General features: G+C 38.6%; 2 protein-coding genes and 1 long non-coding RNA gene across 4 annotated transcripts in view; 2 read left to right on the forward strand and 1 right to left on the reverse strand.

Moving 5' to 3' along the window:
• LOC119652553 overlaps window positions 1-21367 on the forward strand; it is a 503388-nt gene that overhangs the window by 197619 nt on the left and 284402 nt on the right. The gene's annotated exons all lie outside the window — the stretch shown is intronic.
• Window positions 3755-12119, reverse strand: LOC119652557. The gene is made up of 3 exons (XR_005249560.1): window positions 11979-12119; window positions 11635-11906; window positions 3755-3839 (listed from the first exon to the last, which is right to left on the reverse strand). It is a non-coding gene; the product is annotated as an uncharacterized LOC119652557 (long non-coding RNA).
• Window positions 18308-20449, forward strand: LOC119652552 (endothelin-converting enzyme 1-like). The gene has a single exon (XM_038056756.1). The coding sequence runs from the start codon at window positions 18375-18377 to the stop codon at window positions 20376-20378; it is 2004 nt and encodes a 667-aa protein (XP_037912684.1). The 5' UTR covers window positions 18308-18374; the 3' UTR covers window positions 20379-20449.

The following is a 21367-nucleotide window of genomic DNA, read 5'->3' on the forward strand; positions in this document are numbered from 1 at the left end:
GGAATTGAAACAAACTTCGATGTTCATTCATATAAACATTTAGTTTTATTTGCGAATTTATTTTTTTTATCTACGCACGAGTGTTTATTGGATGAAAATCAATGGCATATACTATATACTCCTTCTTTACTCCTATTTCAATCAATAGCTTCTGGTAGAAGGTGTTACTGTGAAGGATCTGTGCTAAGAGGAAGAAATTTGTTTTTTGTTATTTTTGACAATGTTCTACATTTTTATGAGCCGATATGTAAAAATATGGTAAAACTAAATGTTTTTGTCATTTTTTTAATTTTGGCTTTTTATTTTCATTTTAATGTCAATATTTCATGAGTAAACACCTCCACCTGAGTTCATCAGTAAACACCTCCTGAATACAATTAACACTTGATTTTAACCTGATAGATCCGATTAAATCTATCTTCAGGTTGTCAATTTGTTTTCATGAGTATGAATTCTAAAAGTGTCCCATGTGTATAGTCTGACTAATGTTCCTCATGGAATATGGAATGAATATTGACAGTTGACAGTGGATGAGTATGAGACAATGCATCGATGCATATCAGCGCTTCTGGACTCTTGTCACGACCCAGTTGCAACTTGAGAAAATTATCATATGATGAAGCCACAATATATGTTTCTGTGCTCTGCTTGACTAGTACTATTTTTTATATGAGTTGTAGGCCTTGATGTTGAAAGAAGGCGAAGTTCAATATATTGAAATACTTTAGATACTATCTATCGATCTATCGGTACGGGAATCTGAAGAAAAATTGTCATGGAAACTACTAACATTGATCAGCTAGTATATTCTTTTTCTTCTTTAACTATCTTCTATTCGGTAGCAGAGCTGATTTTTTTAGATTGACTTGGTACAAAAAGAACCATATGAGTTACCATTGAAGAACCGGGTCTCACAATTTTCTCACAATTTTGTGCCAACCACGTTCGGGAATGTGGGTTCGCGTGATTAGCTAGAGAACTGGAGACAACAGCCTGTCAATCGAAGAGGAAGGTCCATCCGTATTTTCCCTGCCTCAGATTTTTGAGGTGGTGCGTACTGTGCGGTTTTCATCCTTCATTGGCATCTCCAGGCTAAAAGAATGGAAAATACTTTTAGGTTTGCTGTGAGTATTACCGAAGTTAGGGAATGGGAAGAGGGAGTTTTTAAAATTAAAATATTAGTGCCTCATAATTATTCCTCCACTCGAACTTCGATTTGAGCAACGGTAACGAACGGTCAAAAAAGAATGAATAATAAACTCAAACATAATAATTAAATTAACAAAATTAAAATCAACAAAAATTAAGGAAACGCCGAAGCCGGTCCCAAGCCCGGTTGTGAAAGGAGGAGGGATGGATAGTTTCAGTCTGAATGGCTGTGCGCCACCGCAGCGTCTCAGGGGGTAGGTGAGGAAAGTGCAGGAACTTTGCAGTCTTGCAGATTACTCACTAAGGAAGATATCCCAACACCTGGCAGCTATGGATAAAATGCACCACCAAAAATGAGAAGAAGAAGAAATTTGAGGTCCGGTACGGATAGCATGTGGTTATCTGTAAGGCAGACTGTGGGCTGACTCCACTTAACTTGAAGGATCGATCTTTCAATCCTCTGAGTGCGGTGAAGTCGGACCAAGAGGGGATCGATGAATGGAAGTCGAAGGCAATGCACAGTAAACACGTGAATTGTTCTTGGCAGCCATTTGTCGATTTGCATTTGTCGAACAGATGGCTGTGTGCTGGACAACTCTTTGTTGAGACGGAGGGGTTCATGTGTGCCATTCAGGACGACGGCGTGGTCGCCACCCGAGCTTATAAAAAGCTCATCATGAAAGAACGGGTGGAGAACGACCAGTGCAGAATGTGTGGTTCGGCGTTAGAGACGTTGGCCATCTCATTTCTGGCTAAACTGTTATGGCACCGGTGCAATACATCACCAGGCATAATGCTGTATGTAAGGTTATCCATCAAAACCTTGCATACAAGCATGGGCTGACCACGGGAACATCTCCGGTTTACCGATATGAGCCGCAAGCAGTACTTGATAGTTCTGCTTACAGCATGTATTGGGACCGGCAAGTTCTGACTGATCGCCATACTGCACATAATAAGCCTGACGTACTATTAGTTGACAAGACGGGTCGCTCCGCGTATATTATATTATTATAATAACAACATTGAACGTGGAGAAGAAGGTGAACTATGAGCCATTGGCTCGGGAAATCAAAGAAATATGGCGTCTCGAGCGGGTGGTTGCAGTTCCGATAATATTATCAGCTACAGGTATAGTACCTAAATCCCTCATGGCTTCCCTTGATGTCCTGGGAATTTCGCGCAGTCTGGTTCAAACCATGCCGAAGTACACCATTCTGCATACGTGCTCGATGTTGCGGAGAGTACTTGACGGATTCTTTGATTCTTTAATATTTTCGAGTTGTAAATTTAGTTCGAATCCTCATGACTTGTAACTCTTCTTGATAATTAGGGTTTGTGGAAATTAATTGCAGATCGGCTTCAAATGTTCCTTTGATTGTACTAGATTTGAGGAGTTATGGAATGTTTTAGGTAAAGTATTGTTTGGAAACTTCTTTCGGAAAATAGCCTATAGTTGCAATAATACAACTATCGCAAAACAGTTTTGAAAATAGAAGAGAAATTCCGCAAATGCAGTTACATTGCTTGGATTTTCCGTTCACTTAATTTTCGAATTCTCCTCTACAAAGTCACTTCTGAAATCCTTGCCCAGATTAACAATCTCTTTTCAGTTCAAAAGCGGATGAAAGGTTACCCTGTTTTCCTATTAGAACAACTCTTCCCTACTCTGCCCTTCCTGTTAGAATATTCTAGTTTCTAGGCGAATTTTTCGTTTTAATTATCTCGGAATTTTTTACGCATGCATCCGATAAATAAAATACGCCTGAAACGAGTTTATGTATTTTTTTTCCACGCAAAATCTACAATCTACAATCTGCCGCAAATCGTTTTCTTTGAATGAAAATTAAATCGCGGATTTCATAGAACTTTTTCTAAAAAATGGTTCTCCGCATTTGAGCAAAAATGTTCCGCCTCCCATTGGGCGATCTTTCCCGCCTGCCTGTCAAAGTCAATGGAAAGTCATAAGTGGTACTTTTCTCAAGCAATAGCTCGAAATGGTCGTTGCACCTGCAACAAAAACAGTTCTTGATGCAAGATGCGTTCAGCTGTTTTACAGCAACATCTAAATATATCCATGTTTCACAATTACCAGGCAGGATCCGTCAGACAAACTGCATTTGTATATGTATATATGGTGCAGCGATACAATTTATAGGGATAAGAACCAAAGAAATAGTTAATGATATTATAAAGATTTGAACATTTATGTATTATATTATAATATAATTGAATGCTATTCAACAATATTTAAACAAATAAATAACAAATAATGTTTAAGGTTGTCGCGAATTTAGTTTAGAATTTCCGATTAAAATATCCAAAGGTCGCTGTTATTGATTTCATTGGGATTCGTCGTTAGAAACTTCCTATTCAGAATCAGTGAAAGAGGCGATAATCCACGTCGCTCCAGATCAACTTTGTGTTAAGAGCTATTAAAACATTAACTGGGCAGGATCCGTATTGAACCTTATCAATCGCGAAGGCAGAGTTATCCCAATAAGAGAAATAGCAGCTATGTATAGTTCGACTAAAGCGTCCTGTGGATACGTGAACACGTTGCACGCATATGTGCTACTCAGGTGCGCGAATGTGGGGGGGGGGGGGGGGGGTGTTTTTGAATACACCACCCCTCATACGTCATTAATAACACTTTGTGTGTCCTTAATACGGTGCGATGCGAGTAGAATCTGAAAAATCATGTTAGAGATAGTTTCGAGAATCTAAGTTATGTAGATATAATTCTCTCATCATGATTACCATTATATTTGTTAGGAGTGATTTCACATACTAAAAGAACAATTTAGAAATATTGACTAGACATAAGTACAATTTACTTTAAAATACAACTTTCCCCATTTGATTGGTCATGGTACTACCGAAATCTGTTAAAGCTTACTATTAAGCTACGTTCTTTTTCCTTTTTGAGTATCGTCCTGAGAGTTCGACAAAAATACTAGTTTTATTTTTCTTAAAAATTGAATCAGCTTGGCGAGAGATTTACTGGATGGCAGCTATAATATATGGTGTAATGACTCTTCTCCAGGAAACCGGTCCTTGTCCAGCGCTTGTCACATCAGCCCTATATTGGAACAGGGTATAGGCTAGCTGCTCATCAACTTCATCTCTGTACAGGGAGCGCATGTTCCATGAGAAAATGCCCAAATCATTATTCCGTTGTCGTCGCCGGGTTCGTCGTTATATAATCCGTCCAGTTCGAGGCTTCTGTTGTGGCTTCGTAACTTCAGTTTTCCGTGTAGGTTTGTCAGCCCTACCCAACCCCCAACATAGAGGACCAGTTGGTACACTTTGTCCCCGTTTTTAGACGCGGGAGACTCGCCTTCATCCTTCTCCGTCTGCAGTTTTTCGTTAAGAAAGAGCTCCCAGCGGTCATCACGTGGAGGTGGAGACAGGGTTTGGTAGTCGAGCTGCTGGTGTTGGTTCAACAGGCGTTTCCCAGGCTTTATGCTCCGTCGTGAGTACCAATCCACGTTTCGCCCTGGGACCTATATTACCCATTCCCATATCAACAATTATTTTGTTATTGAAAGTTATCTACATCCACTAAAATCCTTGCTCGAGTAGTCAGATGATTCTTTACCTGAGACAAAGGAATACACATTTTCTTTGCTTCAATCTCCCCAGTTCAAAAGGTCATCAACCGGCTGTACGGTACAAAGGACATTGCGACCGTCGGGCTCAACAAAAATCCAGATTGCGGCTTCACAAAAATACGAATTGATTTTGCTTATTGCCGGCATTGTTGCGTTAGGCAAAATTACATTTAATTGTATGGCAGCCTTCGCATTTACATAGTATTGTGAAGCTAAGTGTATCAAAAAAATATATAATTATTAAATAGAATTTATTGTCGCGGAAGATTTCAATGTTCAGGATTAAGTTTTACTCTCCATTTTATATATTATCCAGTTAAAATTATTGGAAGTTGTCGCTTATCATCAAAATTGGTTCTTCAGAGTATTGATAGGATGTAATTTACATATATCTGAACTCAAGAAAATTCCTCTAAATTTCACTTCAATGTTAAATAATATGGCAGGTCATTTCCAATACAGTTAGTTTTTATCAGTGTCAAATATTATAAAAAATAACTATTCGGCCTTCTTTCTTCAACGAAAATTAATCATTGAATATCAGTAACAAAATCTAATTTTTAATGCGAATCTATCGAAGCATTGAGTTGTAACCCCATTGTGACTGTCAGTGACACTATTTGCCACTGTCTTCAAGGCATACGTCCTGGTATATGTATGTAGCAATCAATCATATTCATTTATATTCAGAAATTCCAAAAATTAATGCATTATCACTTATGACAAACCCCATATTATTCAATATGACATCCTCCATTAGTAACATGATCAAAATATGGCGATTGGCTTCTGCACTTATTGGTCATCTCTATAACACGAACACAATCTCAACTGTACATCAGCCAAATTAACAATGCTTGAAATATATGTATCTGTCATATTTCTTACATTGTTATAAACTGACAAACCAAAATGATTTCCTTGGTAACCTTGTCCCTAATATTGGCACATTTTTTACATTGCAAATTTGAATTCATTTCAATCATCAGTCATTGATCAAAATTATTGTAATTTTTTTGACCTCCAAATGGGATTTTCATGAGCTTTTTTAAGAGGTGGCAAGAGGTTTTGGATGACAAGATTTGATTTATTACTAAATGCTGGAGTGGAAATGACCTAAGTAGATCAGGTAGCATCTCTGGCAAGTTGTTAAGCTGTTTTTTCTAGTAGTTCACTAATCAAATTAGATTGAGGTGACTCCTATCACACTTCAATATAAACTATAATAACTGAGTTGTTATAATTATTTCGAAACAAAGTAATTTAAATGCATTTCTGATTTATGACATTCCCTTACTATATATCCGGATATATGACCGGAGAAGTTGCACCAATATTTTTGTGTTCGTATCTTGCTCGATACTTCATAATAGCTAATTTAGGTCCTTGATTTAACTTTAGTCTGTAAGTTCATTAAGTTACACATATATATTTATTATATAATCAAACGCGCTATAATCAAACAAGTATCGACATGAGGGGTATAATAAGTTCTTGATCTTGTTCAGATTTTTTGGTTTGGTAGTTTCTGAGAACGGGTCTGTGAAATTAATTATGGGTTCCAGGTCCTGCCCTCTTGGAAAAAGAGTCAAAAATGAAACCAGCTTCTACTGGTAATACTTCTACTAGTTGAGACCTTCTTCTTTTGATACCCCTCATGACTATATTCTGTGAAAAGACATTTAACACTGACCTTTTGCTTGGATGGGGACTCGCGCCCCCTTAAACTCACCGTATAATGACGTTTTCTCTAAAAGGATTAGTCGTTTTTGAGAAAATGGGTGTAACAGATAGACGGACAGGCAATAGTAAGCCGATTGTAATAAGGCTTTGTTTCTGCACGCGGGTCAATGCTAAGCAAGGGCAGGGAAGCCTGTTTTCCTGTCGTAGAGAAAAGTTTCTTGGGTGGCCCGACATTTACGTCGTGCCCTCGACCTCGCTATGTCAACATATGCCCCAAATCGAGAACTAAAAGTGCCATCAGACGACCTGAAAATTAAGGACTACCTGAGATGTTCGAAATTCATAAGAATATCGTTTACCTCATCGTAGTTTTAATCCAAATGAGAAAATAATGTACACGGAAGGACAATGACCAGCGCTGGTATCACGGTCGGATGCGAAAATTAACTAATTCCCGCGTGTTACTTTAATCGAACAATACAATGTACATAATAACCAAGAATATTTATGAAAGCGGAGGTAGTTCTTCGATAGGATCCTAAAGTCATTCTAGTAGAATTCCGCGGCTTTGAGTGTGTGAATGGCATGGCACTACAGCACGTTTCGAGCCGTGGCTTCCAAATGCATTGTCTGCAGTTTTCTCGGCTCAATATCTTCGTCCGCCTACTTCATATGCCTAATAAGTAAACAATAATGAACTGCTGGCTTCGGGTGACTCCTTGCATCCTTTTCTCGACTCCCCAACACCATTTTGGAATTCTCAATGTGACCATCTCATTGGCGCTTTTGAATATCCTTCATATATACCCTCCAGCTCTCTGTTGTACCTGATTCATCATTCGCCCTAATCTCGACCTACTCCTAGGAATTTTATTCCTTCTATCATAAAGGTTTTATCTGGCATTGGGGGGGGGGGGGGGGATGGATCGTGGTAAGATACTTTTCTAAGTCCGTTATGGTTGCTTTTGTGAAACGAATTTGTTTTGCTGGGATATCACACTGGAGCATAACTTCGTGTGATCGATATTCCTGCATGTTCGTTTGAAAGCAACAAATATTTCGCGAACGCCGACCCCTAACATTTTTCACGGTGATGGGTTGATATTTTGTTGAGAGTCTTCTTCTGAAGTCAATTTGGTACTCCCCGGTGTCTCTTTCTATGTTTTCAAGGTTCTGGTGAATGCTTTGTTGGCCGAATATAGCAGTGGGATGCCTGTTTAATTGTCATTATCGCCTTCTTTGGAGATTGGGTAAATGGTGATACGTGCTTTTCGCGCAACTGTTGTTGTTTTTAAATTGCTTTGCGGGTGTATTATCGATCCCCGGTGCGCTGATTGCTCCCAGGCTCTTTATTGCTGCATAAGCCTGCCTGCATAGGGCTGGTGAGTTGGCTGCAGTACCAGTATCCTCCGTTTGTGGGTTTTCCAATTTACGCTTTAGTATTGTGTCGAAGGAAATGGGGAGATCGTCATTTTTTTTCCGCTGATGATGCTGCCATCGAGATCTTGGGCTGCACATTATTGAAGGCAAGATGAAGTACATGGTGGCAACGTCGGCGCCAAAACCGAAAGAGCGAGCAACATCGAATGGCACTGGTCAAACGAAAACAATGAAGATAGGAGACTATAACTTTGAGACCGTTGAAAATTTCTCCTATCTAGGGTTGAAAATCACAACCGATAACAGTTATGACGATGAAAATCGAACAAGGTTATTGGTAGCCAGCGGAGCCTATTTTAGCTTACAAAAACTGTTTCGCTCGAAACGTCTCACCACAGGCCACAAGCCCTTATTGTGCCAGTCCTTATATATTCCTCGAAAACTTGGGTTCTTAGCAAAAAAGACTGCCAACTCTTGACCTTGTTCGAGAGAAGAATCCTCCGAAAAAGCCTACATAATGACGAAATCTATGAGCAATACCACAACCGTCTGGTTGGGGATAAAATCCGGCTCAATAGGTTGCGGTGGGCGGATCACTTAATCCGTATGGAAAAGGGGCAATATCTATGGTAGAAAAAAAAGACGAGGCAGGCCCTGCCTGAGATGGAGCAATGACGTAGGTCAGGACACCAGACAGCTTTTAGGGATATCGAATTGGTGGACCTCGGCACAAAGCCAGGGTGTCTCGAGTTCCTTTTTAAGACAGGACTAGATCGGATACTCGTTATTGCGCCGCTGATGATGATGATGATGCTGCCATCTTTACTTACTTACTCATTTTTAGTTGGGACCCGATCTCTTATCCCTTTTATTGCTTTGTGGGCTGGTCTTGTTTTATTATCTGCAAAATTGTTGTTCATGCTCCGTAGCATATTATCGAAATTTTGCCATTTCTTTTCCCTTATCATTCTATTGGTTTTCATACAAAGGTCGTGTGTCTTCTTAGTTCTATATAGTAGTCCATTGTATGTATTGTCTGTCAATTGTCCCTTATCAAATCAACCGTTTCTTTCCTCTAGTTCCATTCATAATATTGCACCCTCGACGGATTCAAAAGCGTCCTTTTTTTGGTCTATACATTGTTGACGGTTTTATTTCCCAGATCCAATGAGTGTGGGTATTAATTTCTTTTACAAAGTAGAAACACACACCCAAGCCTCTTGCTTACTCTGGAATCAATCGATGTTAAGTCTTTTTGGTTGGGCTGGTTTGGTTTTTGTATAGTGGAGATCTCGATTGATAGATTTCACTAGAGTCAAGTTGCGAATTGCTTTTCAATATGTTTGAAAATCCAGGATGTGGGGGGGGGGGGCATCTTTTCTGAATAAGTATATGGTCGACCTGGTGGCAAGTTCGGTCATCTGGAGGTGTCTAGGTTTTTTTTGTGTATGCATCTATTTGGAAAGAATGTGAAGTTTGATATCTTGTCCCCATTTGAAACAAAGTCTGGGTATGGGTTGCTCAATGTTACTTCATTGCTGCAATATGTAATGGCCCATATGTCGTCCTTCTTTTGTTTTCGACATTTTGCCCACCGTTCTGCTACGTTTTTCCCATTCGATTTCTCTTACTTTTAAATGTAAAGAAAAACAAGTTGCATAAACAAGCATTAATCGCATCACTATCAACTGAAGACCTTTAAGATGGTCCTCCATTTCTTAAAGGATGACATTAACCCTCTCCACTATACGTACTATGAATATTACCAAAGTGGTTAATTGAGGGAGGGACAGAAGAAGGTGAATGTAGAAATACTCGATTTATATGATGGAAAGTTCTGGGCTGTGGCAGGATTCGCGGTGGTACTGAAACTTAAAGAACAAGATTGTGATAAAATTCTGCGTGAAAGAAGTGTGAAAAGTCTGCTTTGTCTAGATTTTGAGTAAGTTGGACGTGGAGGCAAAGATCGAGAGGTTGATGATCAATGAAGTCAGCCATCGCACCGGTTTGAAAATGGTAAAAGGAAAACGGTCTTCTGATAATCTTGATAACGTGAAATTCTTCATTAATATCATTTGGCTATCATGCATATCCATAGATGCGGACTAGGTCCTTAGAAAACGACTCTGATTTTTATAGAAGCTAATGTGCTGCCTAGTTAGGTAGGTTAAGTCGTTTTTCCCGTAACTTACAAACTTCTTTCAATCCTCGGATTCGAATTAAATATTGAAGCAATAGAGCACCTTACGACGCAATTTTTTCTCATTACGTTTTTGGAAATATTTGAATTACATTGATATTGAGTGACTGGGTGGCTCCCCAATATTTATTATTTTTACTTTTATACCTGGTATGAGAGAATGAAGTAAACCTAATTCTTCATGCCAAAATGACCTGCAAAAATCTCAGCAACTGGGTGTCCACGGCAACTTAACTGAATGGTCACTATTTCCGTTTAGGTAATAGCCCTCACTTCATGGTTGTCAATAACTGATTAAGCGTTCATTTTGAGCATCTACTGCGTTTGATACATATGTTGAAGCGAGTGGAAATCAACAGCTGGTTTATAATATGAGGAAGGTAGTCTACTTCTTCGGTATTCCGATGGAGACGCATTTTTCTAATCGTCGTTGCTTCTTTAACATGATGCAAAATTCTCAATAAGTGTTGAGATTTTTGCTTGATGATCACAATAACAATGCCGATTCGAGCGAGCATCTTTAGTAAAGAACACAAGATTTAAGTAAAAATCAAATACTTTCAGAATCAGCCTAATCAGCCAACAGAGCCAAATTATAATTTTAACAGATTCATATGCGATAGTCAATATCGACACTCGCCACTGCTACTTACACTATTAGGAATGCTGATGTTTGGTGTTGTTTTATAATGTGATGTCACATCGGCACGGCTATTACAAAATCGATATTTATCACAAGAGTAATATCACCATCACTTCTCTACTGGATGCTGATGCGGTGATGTTGTGATATTAAGTGATGTCGTGGTGTTCACTGAAGTTGTGATATTTGGTGATGATTGAATCTCGCTCGATGATGCTAATGTGGTGTCACTTTTGAGATATTTCATGCATCGAGACGACGCAAGCCAAATATAAATTTACTAATTTTCGGGAAGATTAACGAAACAAATTACTGCTGCATTTTGTATGGGAAAAAGCGCATGCTAACTGCATCAAGTAAACACAAACAAGTGCATAGATCTACTTATGAATTCGACACGTGTATTGCCATTAAGGTTAATTTAATCCTACTCGTACTTCGATGAGTCATTATTCACAAAGTTACACTAACCTACGTTCAACAAGTAAGTTCATAATCTGGATTCTGCATGTGGGAAATGCATAGGTAATTGAAATCATTAAAAGCCAATTACCCTTCCTTCAACTGACGGTTATAATAGTCTCGTGGTGTAATCATGACGTCAGTAGCTATATAAATGGAATTCAATATTTGAATGCTTATTATTTCCTATATAAAATTCAAATGGCTAAACAACTGAATCTGACACAATATCGAATTACCATAATTGACTGCTTAGTGGATTCGGTGTACAACTAAGTTTCATTTTGGTAGATCGTGATTTTTCAGATGTTTCACTACGTCTAAAAAAGCATTACTTTCATTTCTTGACAAAAAAAAGATCTAGGTGAAAGCGTTTTTTCTTCATTTAATAAAGAATCTTTAGAATTTCTAGGTTGCTGTTAGTAATATACACTATCACAACACATCTACATGGGGAAACATACAACACCAAATTCAATGCTGTTATGTAAATTGCTTTTCACCTGCAAGGTAAAGTTCAGGAGCAACTTCCTCTCTACGCCAGCGGATCTTGTTCACTTTTCAATTTGTGGCCTCAATAAGATGAGAAGATTTCAACAACGAAAACAATCTGCAGTTGCTCCTCTCGTTTCCGAAATATAGGTATCTGCACAAAAATAAACTTTACTGACAAAGCAAACGATATTGAATTTCCCTTAACAAATCTCTCAAAACTTATTTGTGCACCCAATCAAAATGTACGGACACCTTTCAATTATTCAAAACGAATCATCTTCTGAAAATAAACAATCTCTATATATATCCAAGACAATCAACTATTTAATTAATCTTTTCAACGTTTATTTACTTTAGCGTCACTAATTGCACGCAAATACCATTCGGATAGGTATTTCTTAATGAATTAAAACAGTTACCAACCAAACAATTAACACTTTGTGAATGCGCAAATATGAATGCAACTGAAAATATTTTTCATTTGCAAGTTAAGATATAAATGAGTAATTACTTGGCTTTTAGCTGAAGTTGAAGTAGAAAACAACAAGATATTGATATTTTCATGGCTACCTACTTAGAGTATTTCATTTCGTTACTTGAACACTTTGATTGTCGGAAATTATTTACTTTTAAATTGAAAGTGAATAAATTTTAATTAATTTATTTTCCAAAAATAAGGTAGTAACGGGTCATGATTATGTCTGAGTCGTTTCTTAAAAAAGTCAGATATATTTAAATTATAATATGATTACTTAAATCAATGCATTAATTTAGAATGGTTTAGGAAGTAATAATGTATTCCACTAATGGTTGTTTGTTTCCAAATATACTAACTAACATATTGTTATGGAATTTGTAGTCACATATTCCATTGGCTTTAGAGATTAGTTCCAATCAAATTCCTTTATGTAGCCAAATTAAAACAGGCTTATATTGCAGAGTAATATTGTGTTTTTAGAATGTCCAAAAATGGATAAAAGCATCCTTTGGGCCAGGACATGACCTACTTTGATCGATAACTGACAGGCAGAGTGGGGCACATTATTTGCAAACTCTGATAGACTTCTCATTTTAAACTGAAAACCGCATAAAAAGCTTGAATACAGTTAATGATTCCTTAATGCCTCTTTTCATCCACATTGCGTATCTTTTCCATTTATCTTTCTTTCTTCACATTTCAAATGCTTTCATTTGTCATCCCCTTTTTCATTGTCAACTTTTAATTTTTGTCGCAGCATAAATATTTCAGGAATCTTGGAATTTAGATGGAAATTTTATGAAACTAGGTCTAACCTGATTTTCACGGATATCAAACAATGACGAATTGTAAAATGTAAACATTTTAATTAAATTAAATACTTAGTAAAAACGTAACAAATAATTAACATTAAAAGGGCCAAATAAAATATTATTAAACAACAAATATAGAGAAGGGCAGTTCAAGGGAGTTTCCACCTAAGGAACCTAAATCTCTTTTTAAAGAGCTTAAAAATGGGAAAGTGAAGACGTTCCTCGGTACACTCCCGACTTAAGATGAAAGTGCTTGTCTATGTCAAAGGTTTCCTTGTAAATAATAATGATAAATATAAGGCCTATCTACAACAAGCCTGTCTTTAAAAACCTCGTCGCCACCGCCAACTGCAAGCATCATTACACTATCGCAAGGAGTTCAACAACAAATTCAATACTCACCTTAAAATTAATTGTTTTACCTTGAAGTTAGCAGGATTGTGCTTCTAGTTTGGGATGGAACAGAGAAATATAAGCTTTTGTTCTACAGTCTGCCGTTCATTATCATTAACGGCGCATTAGTAAGGAAGACATCCTGGCCCACCAATTCGATATCCCTAAAAGCTGTCTAGCGTCCTGGCCTAAGCCGTCGCTCCATCCCAGGCAGGGTCTGCCTCGTCCTCTTTTTCTACTTTAGATATAGTCCTTATAGAGTTTCTGGGCTGGATCATCCTCGTGCATAAGGATTAGGTGACCCACCCACCGCAACCTGTTGAGCCGGGTGCACAACCATGGTCAATCATGGTATCGCTCATCGATTTCGTCGTTATGTAGGCTACGGAATCGTCCATCCTCATGTGGGGGGGCCAAAATTCTTCAGAGGATTTTTCCCTCGAACGCGGACAAGAGTTCGCAATTTTTCTTGCTAAGAACCCAAATCTCTGAGGAATACATGAGGACTGGTAAGAACATTGTCTTGTACAGTAAGAACTTTGACCCTATGGTGAGAAGTTTCGAGCTAAACAGTTTTTGTAAGCTGAGATAGGCTCCGTTGGCTGCCAACAACTGTGCACGGATTTCTACGTTGTAGCTTTTATCGGTTGTGATTTTCGACCCTAGATAGGAGAGTCTGCCGTTGGTGGGCTAATATAAACGGGAGAACTTTCGGTAACAAACACGGAGAAAAACACGATTATCTTAACTTTAGAATTCATGTTTTTAATCGATTGAAAAATAGGAAACTGTAGTGTCCGAGGAATCTTGGCATCCGCGTGAGTTAGCTCTTTTTGGTCAGTGACGAGCGGGAGAGAGATTTATTTGCTTGTATGCAGCATATTTCCGTTTCGCCTGTCTAACTCCCTTCAACACTGTCATATCCCACTCATTTCACTGTCATTCCCTATTCAATCATCTTAAAATAATTATTGAAAAATGGTCGTTTTTATTTTACATTTTCACAACTTTGTCAAGAAAACCCCACAAAATCCTAACATTCGTTTAGAGGTTTCAAGGTTTCTAATGTTTCGAAAAGAACTTTTGTTGTAGTTTACTCGTATGGCTAATTCTAGGTCACGTTGCGTATTGGGAAATGCAATCTTAACGTTTGTTACTGGCTAAAACAAAATACAGGCGAATGCAAATGGATTTTCTTGTTATATTGCGGAATGTTCGAGGCGTACGAATTGTGAAAAAGGTCGAGGCAGCTTTTGCTATTATCCCTGTTGGTGTTTAATTTCAAGTTGAAGGTCAAGGGTAGCGCGTACGTGATTAGCTGCTAATTGTTATAAAGTGACGGTAGTGTGAAATCTGGGGGTTTGAATGTGGATACTTGTTGAACTTGAGGAAAGGGTCGTGAGTTAAGTAAGGACTTCGTGGACTTTGAAAAGGTTACACCAAATGCATGGGGATCCGGAACGGCCTGGGAATTTAATTTTATACTCAATAATTCTACTAAAACATGGATACAAGGAGGAAACATTTCAACTCCTTTGTGACTAACGTCGCCCCTGAAGTTCTCCTAATGACAAATCCACTTTGCGTTGTAAAAGCTAGATTTCGTTTGCGGTACAAATTGGATTCAGCCTTGTCGATAAATGAGGATATAAGAGGTAAGGAAGGTAACTGATCACGTCGGGGTCACCAATTTGGAAGCCTGTTAGTTGCAGGGTCCAATGGTCCTCGAGGGGCGTTGATTAGTGGGTTCTGTGCTGTTTGTTGCGACTCCTTAAAAATACAAATTGAATAATTACCACTCCGGCGGCGGAGGCAAATTTACCACGGCAATGCAGTCGTGGTTAATGCCTCCGATGAGCCGCCACAAGGTCTTCATAGGGATTTCATTCTTGAAAGTTGCCAACCGTTTGGAAAGTGGGAATGCCTGATTGTTTAATTTTTTTCGGCAATCCAAAACTGGTCATGCCCGAGGGTCTACACCCATGATCCGATGCGAATGATTCCCTTGGTAACTATGGACTTGGGATTAAGACAGCGAATGTTATGGCGACAAGAGAACTGGCAATCTAATTGCAAGACATTTAAATATTTTTTGAATATTTCAATTTTTAGTTACAATTGCATCCCCAACATGATGATGATCTTTACTTAGCTAAATTGAAAACCTTGTGAATCCACCCTAGAGTTCTGGGTGAGGGCTGATCGAACCTTTTCTTTTTCTCTTGTATGGCTTTGCTATATTTTTCGGTTTTAGTTATTTTTGCCGAGTTGTCGGAATCTCGGCAGATGCTGGATTTTTCCTAACTGTAGTACTAGGTGCCAAGCATTTGAGCTTTGACGATCTTACCTACTTAAAAATATATAGAGACTTTTGCAGGGGTGGTTGGCGGCAGGTTAAGCATATATGTAGAATGGTGTACTTCCGCATGGCTTGAACCAGACTGTGTAAGAGTCCCAGGACATCTAGAGAAGTCGTGAGAGACTTAGGTACTCAGGCTCGCAATATCATGGAAACTACGACCACCGTCTCGAGATGCCAAATTTCTTTGATTTCCCGAAGCAGTGGCTCATAGTTTATCTTCTTCTCCACGTATTTCCGTTTGAGCCATGTTGTTAACTAACAGCACAGTTAGAACTTACCCGTCCCTTCATACATAATACACAATTACATTATTTTATTTATTTCTATTTCGTTCTATTTTTAATTTTTTCTTCTTTTGCGAAAGAAACAACCCTATATTTTTTTTTAAATTTATATTCAAATATTTTAGTAATTTCTCATGGATTCTTGTTTTCTTTTATTTTATTTTATTATTTTGTTTGGAGTAAAGTGAATTGAATTTTTGATTTGAGGACTTCTTCCTCTCCTCATCATCTCTAACCCGCAACTCTCACATAAATAAAAGGGACACCCTCCGATTTCATGGCCTGAGGATGCTTATGCTGGATGATATCTCCAAGAGCCGCATCTGTGGTAGGAAAAACATCAATTGACCAGACGATCCGTGGTGGATCTTCCCTCTCGGTTACAACAATCAGGTGCAGAATTTTATTGATGACCGTGCGTGGTTAAGATTTGATTGTTTTTTTGTTTTTCATTTTTTGCTTTAGCTCGCGGCTTATATTTCCCTTAGTCCCCATATTCCCGAGCCTGGTTAGTAAAGAGACAGCAAACGGGTATCAATGGAACATTTCAGTGGTACTTAAATATTTGTGGGTGGACCTGCACCGTCGATCTCGCCAATTTTTTAAGTTTTTGGGATAGCTCTCTACTCTTGATCGTCTTCACCCAATCAGGATGGTCGGTTTACTATCGCGAACTCTGCTAAGGCACCATTTGTAGTACCCAACGGGGAGAGGGGGCGAACACACGACCCTGAAATTAAGAGCCCCATGCTCATTTGTAATAACTTAGTGGATATGGCGATGGTCCAAAGCACCTTCCCCGCCATTACCGAGCTTGGCTGGCAACGGCTGGCAAACGCCAGAGAGCTTCAGTATTTGCGGATAAGGTCAATTTCACCAACTTTTTAGGTTTTTGGGATAGCTGCCCCCTCTTGGTCGTCTTTAGATATTTGATGGTGTTTTCAACATCGCACAACTGAATGAGTTGGTGGGTATACGGGAACTAGGAAGAGCTGTTACAATCTTCGTGACTTTTACTGCTGAAATGCGCATCAGATAACAAATGGCATTCAATGTTCGATTATGACAATTTACTGTCAAATAAAACAAAGTTAAGCATCGATATTTCCTTTAAAAGAATATGAAATACAGGAAAAGAGGGATTCAGCTTCTTCGTCACCTATGTTTCTCCCCCTCTGTGACCGAATACGTGTTCGATTGTTTATTCTGCAACTAAAATATCCGGACTATAATCATTAGACCTTCGGCTAACGGAAAATATGAATTTTCAAAATTTGAAAGAAGTTTTATATCTAACTACTGAAATGATAGGCTTTGTTGCAAATGGTGCCTAATGTGGAAAAGCAGCTTGTTCCGCTTCAAAACTTCATTCTTCATTTGCCCGAGAATGGCATATGCAATGAACTTGAGTACTTTATTATATTTAAAAAGTCACTCATCAAGTTTGCAAATATTTCCCTATATGGGTGGCCCTGATAAGAATTCGAAAAATTACTAAATGATTCATTTGTTCAGTGTTGGCTGGAAATATACCTTCGTAAAAAATCGACTGACTGTTTCATCCAGGGCAGAGATAACTCATCAGACGCTGCGTCACCTTTGTTCTGGGATCACCGTGATCGAAAGTAACATTTATAATATATTATATCGAAATGAGTGTAAATTACACGCAAGTGAAATGAAAGCCGCCTTGGAGTCCTGAGTCCGGATCAACTTGATGAGGCAGCATGTGATGAATTGCCTCTGCTCGGGAAGCAACCGTCGGTCGATTTTTTTGAATACCTTGGGTGTTTGGCCCAAAATGAGGCGTCCATGGGCCGCAAGAGTGGAAATAGGTTGTCTCTCGCTTCCTCCAATCCATCATAAAGTTGGTGCCCGACATTGATGAAACTAAATTGCGGGCATCTTCTTCTTCTTCCATCCACTTTGCGAAGATTTCCTGTTTGAGCAGATAAGATTTGAACCGCAACCGCAAAGGCGTGGTACTCTAACGACTGAACTACCCAGGCACTGAGAAACCTCTGATTTCAATGACCACTTTCTAACCCCCAGCTCCACCACTTCGCATCTGATGTTAAAATTATAACTTTATTCTCCATAATCTTAAGGAAGGGTAAGTTCAATAATATAGTCGTGATCGCCAGCAGTAAATCATTTCTTACAATGACTATTGAGAGTCAAGTCGCAATTCCAATCTTTGTCTTGATACATTAACCTCAGTCTTGTTAATTGCAATGAAAAATATCATGTTGACCATCTAACCTTAACGGTATTCTTCGACTCTTCTTTGTTAAAGACAATGCATATATAAATGGACGAAATCGTGGCTACCATTTATAATTCAGTGAAACCTCGATCAGTCATAATTGGAATTTCAGAGCTGAATTCTGAAATTATAGGCGACAATTAATCAGACATCATGTGGCTTATATTATTTCTATCCTCCATCATTTGGGCTACAAACAACTGCTTCCATAGTGAAAGTGACCATCATCGAATCTTAAAAGGGCTAGTGATGAACAACATGATGAATAAATCAGTGAATCCTTGTGATAATTTCTACAAATATGCGTGCGGAATGTGGGTTGAAGAACCAATCGGAGACAGTTCCGGAGTTTTCGGTTTGATAACAAACATGATGAATAGATTTCTGGATTCCGTCATTTCATTTAGAAATTATTCATCCTATTCACATTACAATAATGAAAAATTGCAAAGGATTCTAGAAAGCAGTGAAGTGAAAAAGATTCATAAATATTTTTCGATGTGCCGAGAGCAGAAAAGCTCGGAGTATAAACCGTACATCGAAGCTTGGGATCTTCCGGGTGGATGGCCTATTTTCAATTCCAGCTGGAACAGCCGAACTTTCGATTGGTTGAACGTTACGGCAAATCTAAAGCTGATCGGAAGTGGATCTCTTATTAATGTGCATATTGGAACCGATTACCAAGATACAACACAAAATAAAATTTATATTCTTCCGGAGAAGTTTCGACTTCCTGACTTCTTCGAAAAAAATCCCAAAGTCATAGTGGAAGTTTTCAAATTGATATCATCACAGTTTGCACCATTTGGATTAAACGAACTTGATGCCAACAAATTCGTTTCATATGCGCTGACATTCGAAACTAAACTGGCTAGAATTTACCATAGAGGTAGTAATGAAGATAAGGAAGAAATCGACGAGGTAACTTTAGCAACACTAGAAGGACTCATACCGGATATCGATTTCCATCGGCTTTTGAATATCATATCGGGCGAAGTAGTTAGTAGGTCTCAAAAGGTGATAATCGTGAATCGGTCGTACTTCACAAATCTATCAACATTTTTGAAAGGAACCGATCCCGAAATTTTGGCGAACTACCTTTTATATCGACTTTTTGTGGACATTGATCACCTTCAAACTGTTGACGTTCACTGCACGGATGAAGTGAGAAAGCCTATGGACTTCCTCTTCGGATACATCTACAATACAATTTTCAACGACGAAAGAGACAACGAAGATGTTAGAACAATTGCACAAAGTATCAAGAGTGTGTTTTCAGATACAATGCAAACAGTTGACTGGATCGACCCGGATACAAAACAGGAAGCATTAACTAAACTTGATAATTTACTACTGGAAGTTGGTGCCTCAGATGATAACCCAACAATAGACAATATAATTGAAGAAGTGGCACATTTCAAGTTTGATCCCAGCAATTACTATAAGAGCTACTTAAATCTCCTGGCGTATTCCACCCGAAAGCCATTCAGAAAATTTAACAAAAGAACCGAAAGAAGTGACGAGAGCTACAACACAGCAACGGTGAATGTGTTCTACGATATTTTAGCAAACCGCATAATCGTACCCACAATTATACTGCGATCACCAGTGTATGATTTTCACTCTCCACACAGTGTTAAGTACGGTAGCGTAGGATGGGTCTTGGGGCACCAATTCACCCATGCTATGCATGGAAAAGGACGAATAATTGATTCAAAGGGTGTAGTAGGGCTGTGGTGGACTAAAAAATCAGAGAAAGAGTATCGAAAGCGGATAAAATGTTTACAGGATCAATACGGAAACCACACACCCAGTTGTCAAACCTTACCGGCGAACACTAAGGAACACTATGGAAAAAGCATTTTTGATAAAAATGTTCTTGATACTGGTGGAATCCGCTTGGCCTACCAAGCTTATAAGGATTGGTATGCAAGGAATCCCGATAAGCAGGAAACCCTACCAATTCTCACACTGACGAATATGCAAATCTTTTTCTTGAGTTTTGCCCAATTCTGCTGTGAGATAAGCATGCCTGAACATAGTCTAAGCGAAAATTATGTTATTGGAACGCTTTCAAATTTCGAAGAGTTTTCAAAAGTATTTAATTGTCCAATCGGCTCAAAAATGAACCCTGTGGAAAAGTGTAGAGTGTGGTAGTCAGTAAATTACTAAGAGAGATAGTGGTTCATTAAAACTGACTGAAGAAATAAAAACGCATTTAAAAAATCTTGAACTGTTTTCTTAACAGATCTCCTTTGTTAATTATAATTTACTAGCTGAATTCAACGGACCTTGTTCTGCCTGTATTTATTTGCAAAAACTACGCATTTTCTTTAGGTACTGGAAGGAGTGGACGAATCTGATGACACCATTACTTTGAATTTGAGTGTGAAATTACGATATTTTAGAATGTTTGCCGCTCTAAACGTTGCCATTTGACAGCATGTCTTGCATTTCCGAGTGTTCGGATTCTTGTCGTCCGTGCTGTCGCTCGTTATGGTTCTGAGTGTTGGCCGACTATAAAGGACAATGAATGGCGTCTTCCGGTAATGGAAAAGAGCATGTTGCGTTGGACTAGCGTGAAACGCTTTAATCACATTAGAAATGAGGATATCCGTGATTGATATGGGCTTGCACCGATCATGGAAAAATTGCGAGAGAGGCGCCTTCGATGGAATGGTCATGTAATTCACCCTAGCGAGAATTCACACACCAAGATTTGTCTGAACATCGATGTCGATGGTAAGCGACCAAAGGTCGGCCAACGGTTGCTTAACACGCTGGATGGTGATTTGAAGGCCGCACGAGTACGTACAGATCAGGCCTTTGATAATATGTCGCAGCTGATCACGATGAGCCGAACCCACTTGTGAACAGGTCAAAGGCTAGAGAAAAAGAAGAAAGAATAAGTGTTTGCATTCTTGAGTAGCTGCAATAATATGAAGTAGAAGTGTCTCTGGTGGTTCAGTCAGTAGAATAATACATACCAAGTATTTCTTACTAGAACTTTACAGTGCTTCAATATAAGCATAATATAGCGATTACATCAATCAATTTCAACAGCTAGCCAGTAAGGCTGACAAATGCCATGCAGATCTGTTTCATCTTCCAATATTCCATTGTTTGGGTGGCATTTTCAATAACTT

Source organism: Hermetia illucens, chromosome 3, assembly GCF_905115235.1.
Source record: "Hermetia illucens chromosome 3, iHerIll2.2.curated.20191125, whole genome shotgun sequence".
NCBI classification, from domain to species: Eukaryota; Metazoa; Arthropoda; class Insecta; order Diptera; family Stratiomyidae; genus Hermetia; species Hermetia illucens.

Excerpts from the sequence above, each read along its gene's own strand:
- LOC119652552 (XM_038056756.1), top strand. The coding sequence starts at position 18,375 with ATGTGGCTTATATTATTTCTATCCTCCATCATTTGGGCTACAAACAAC.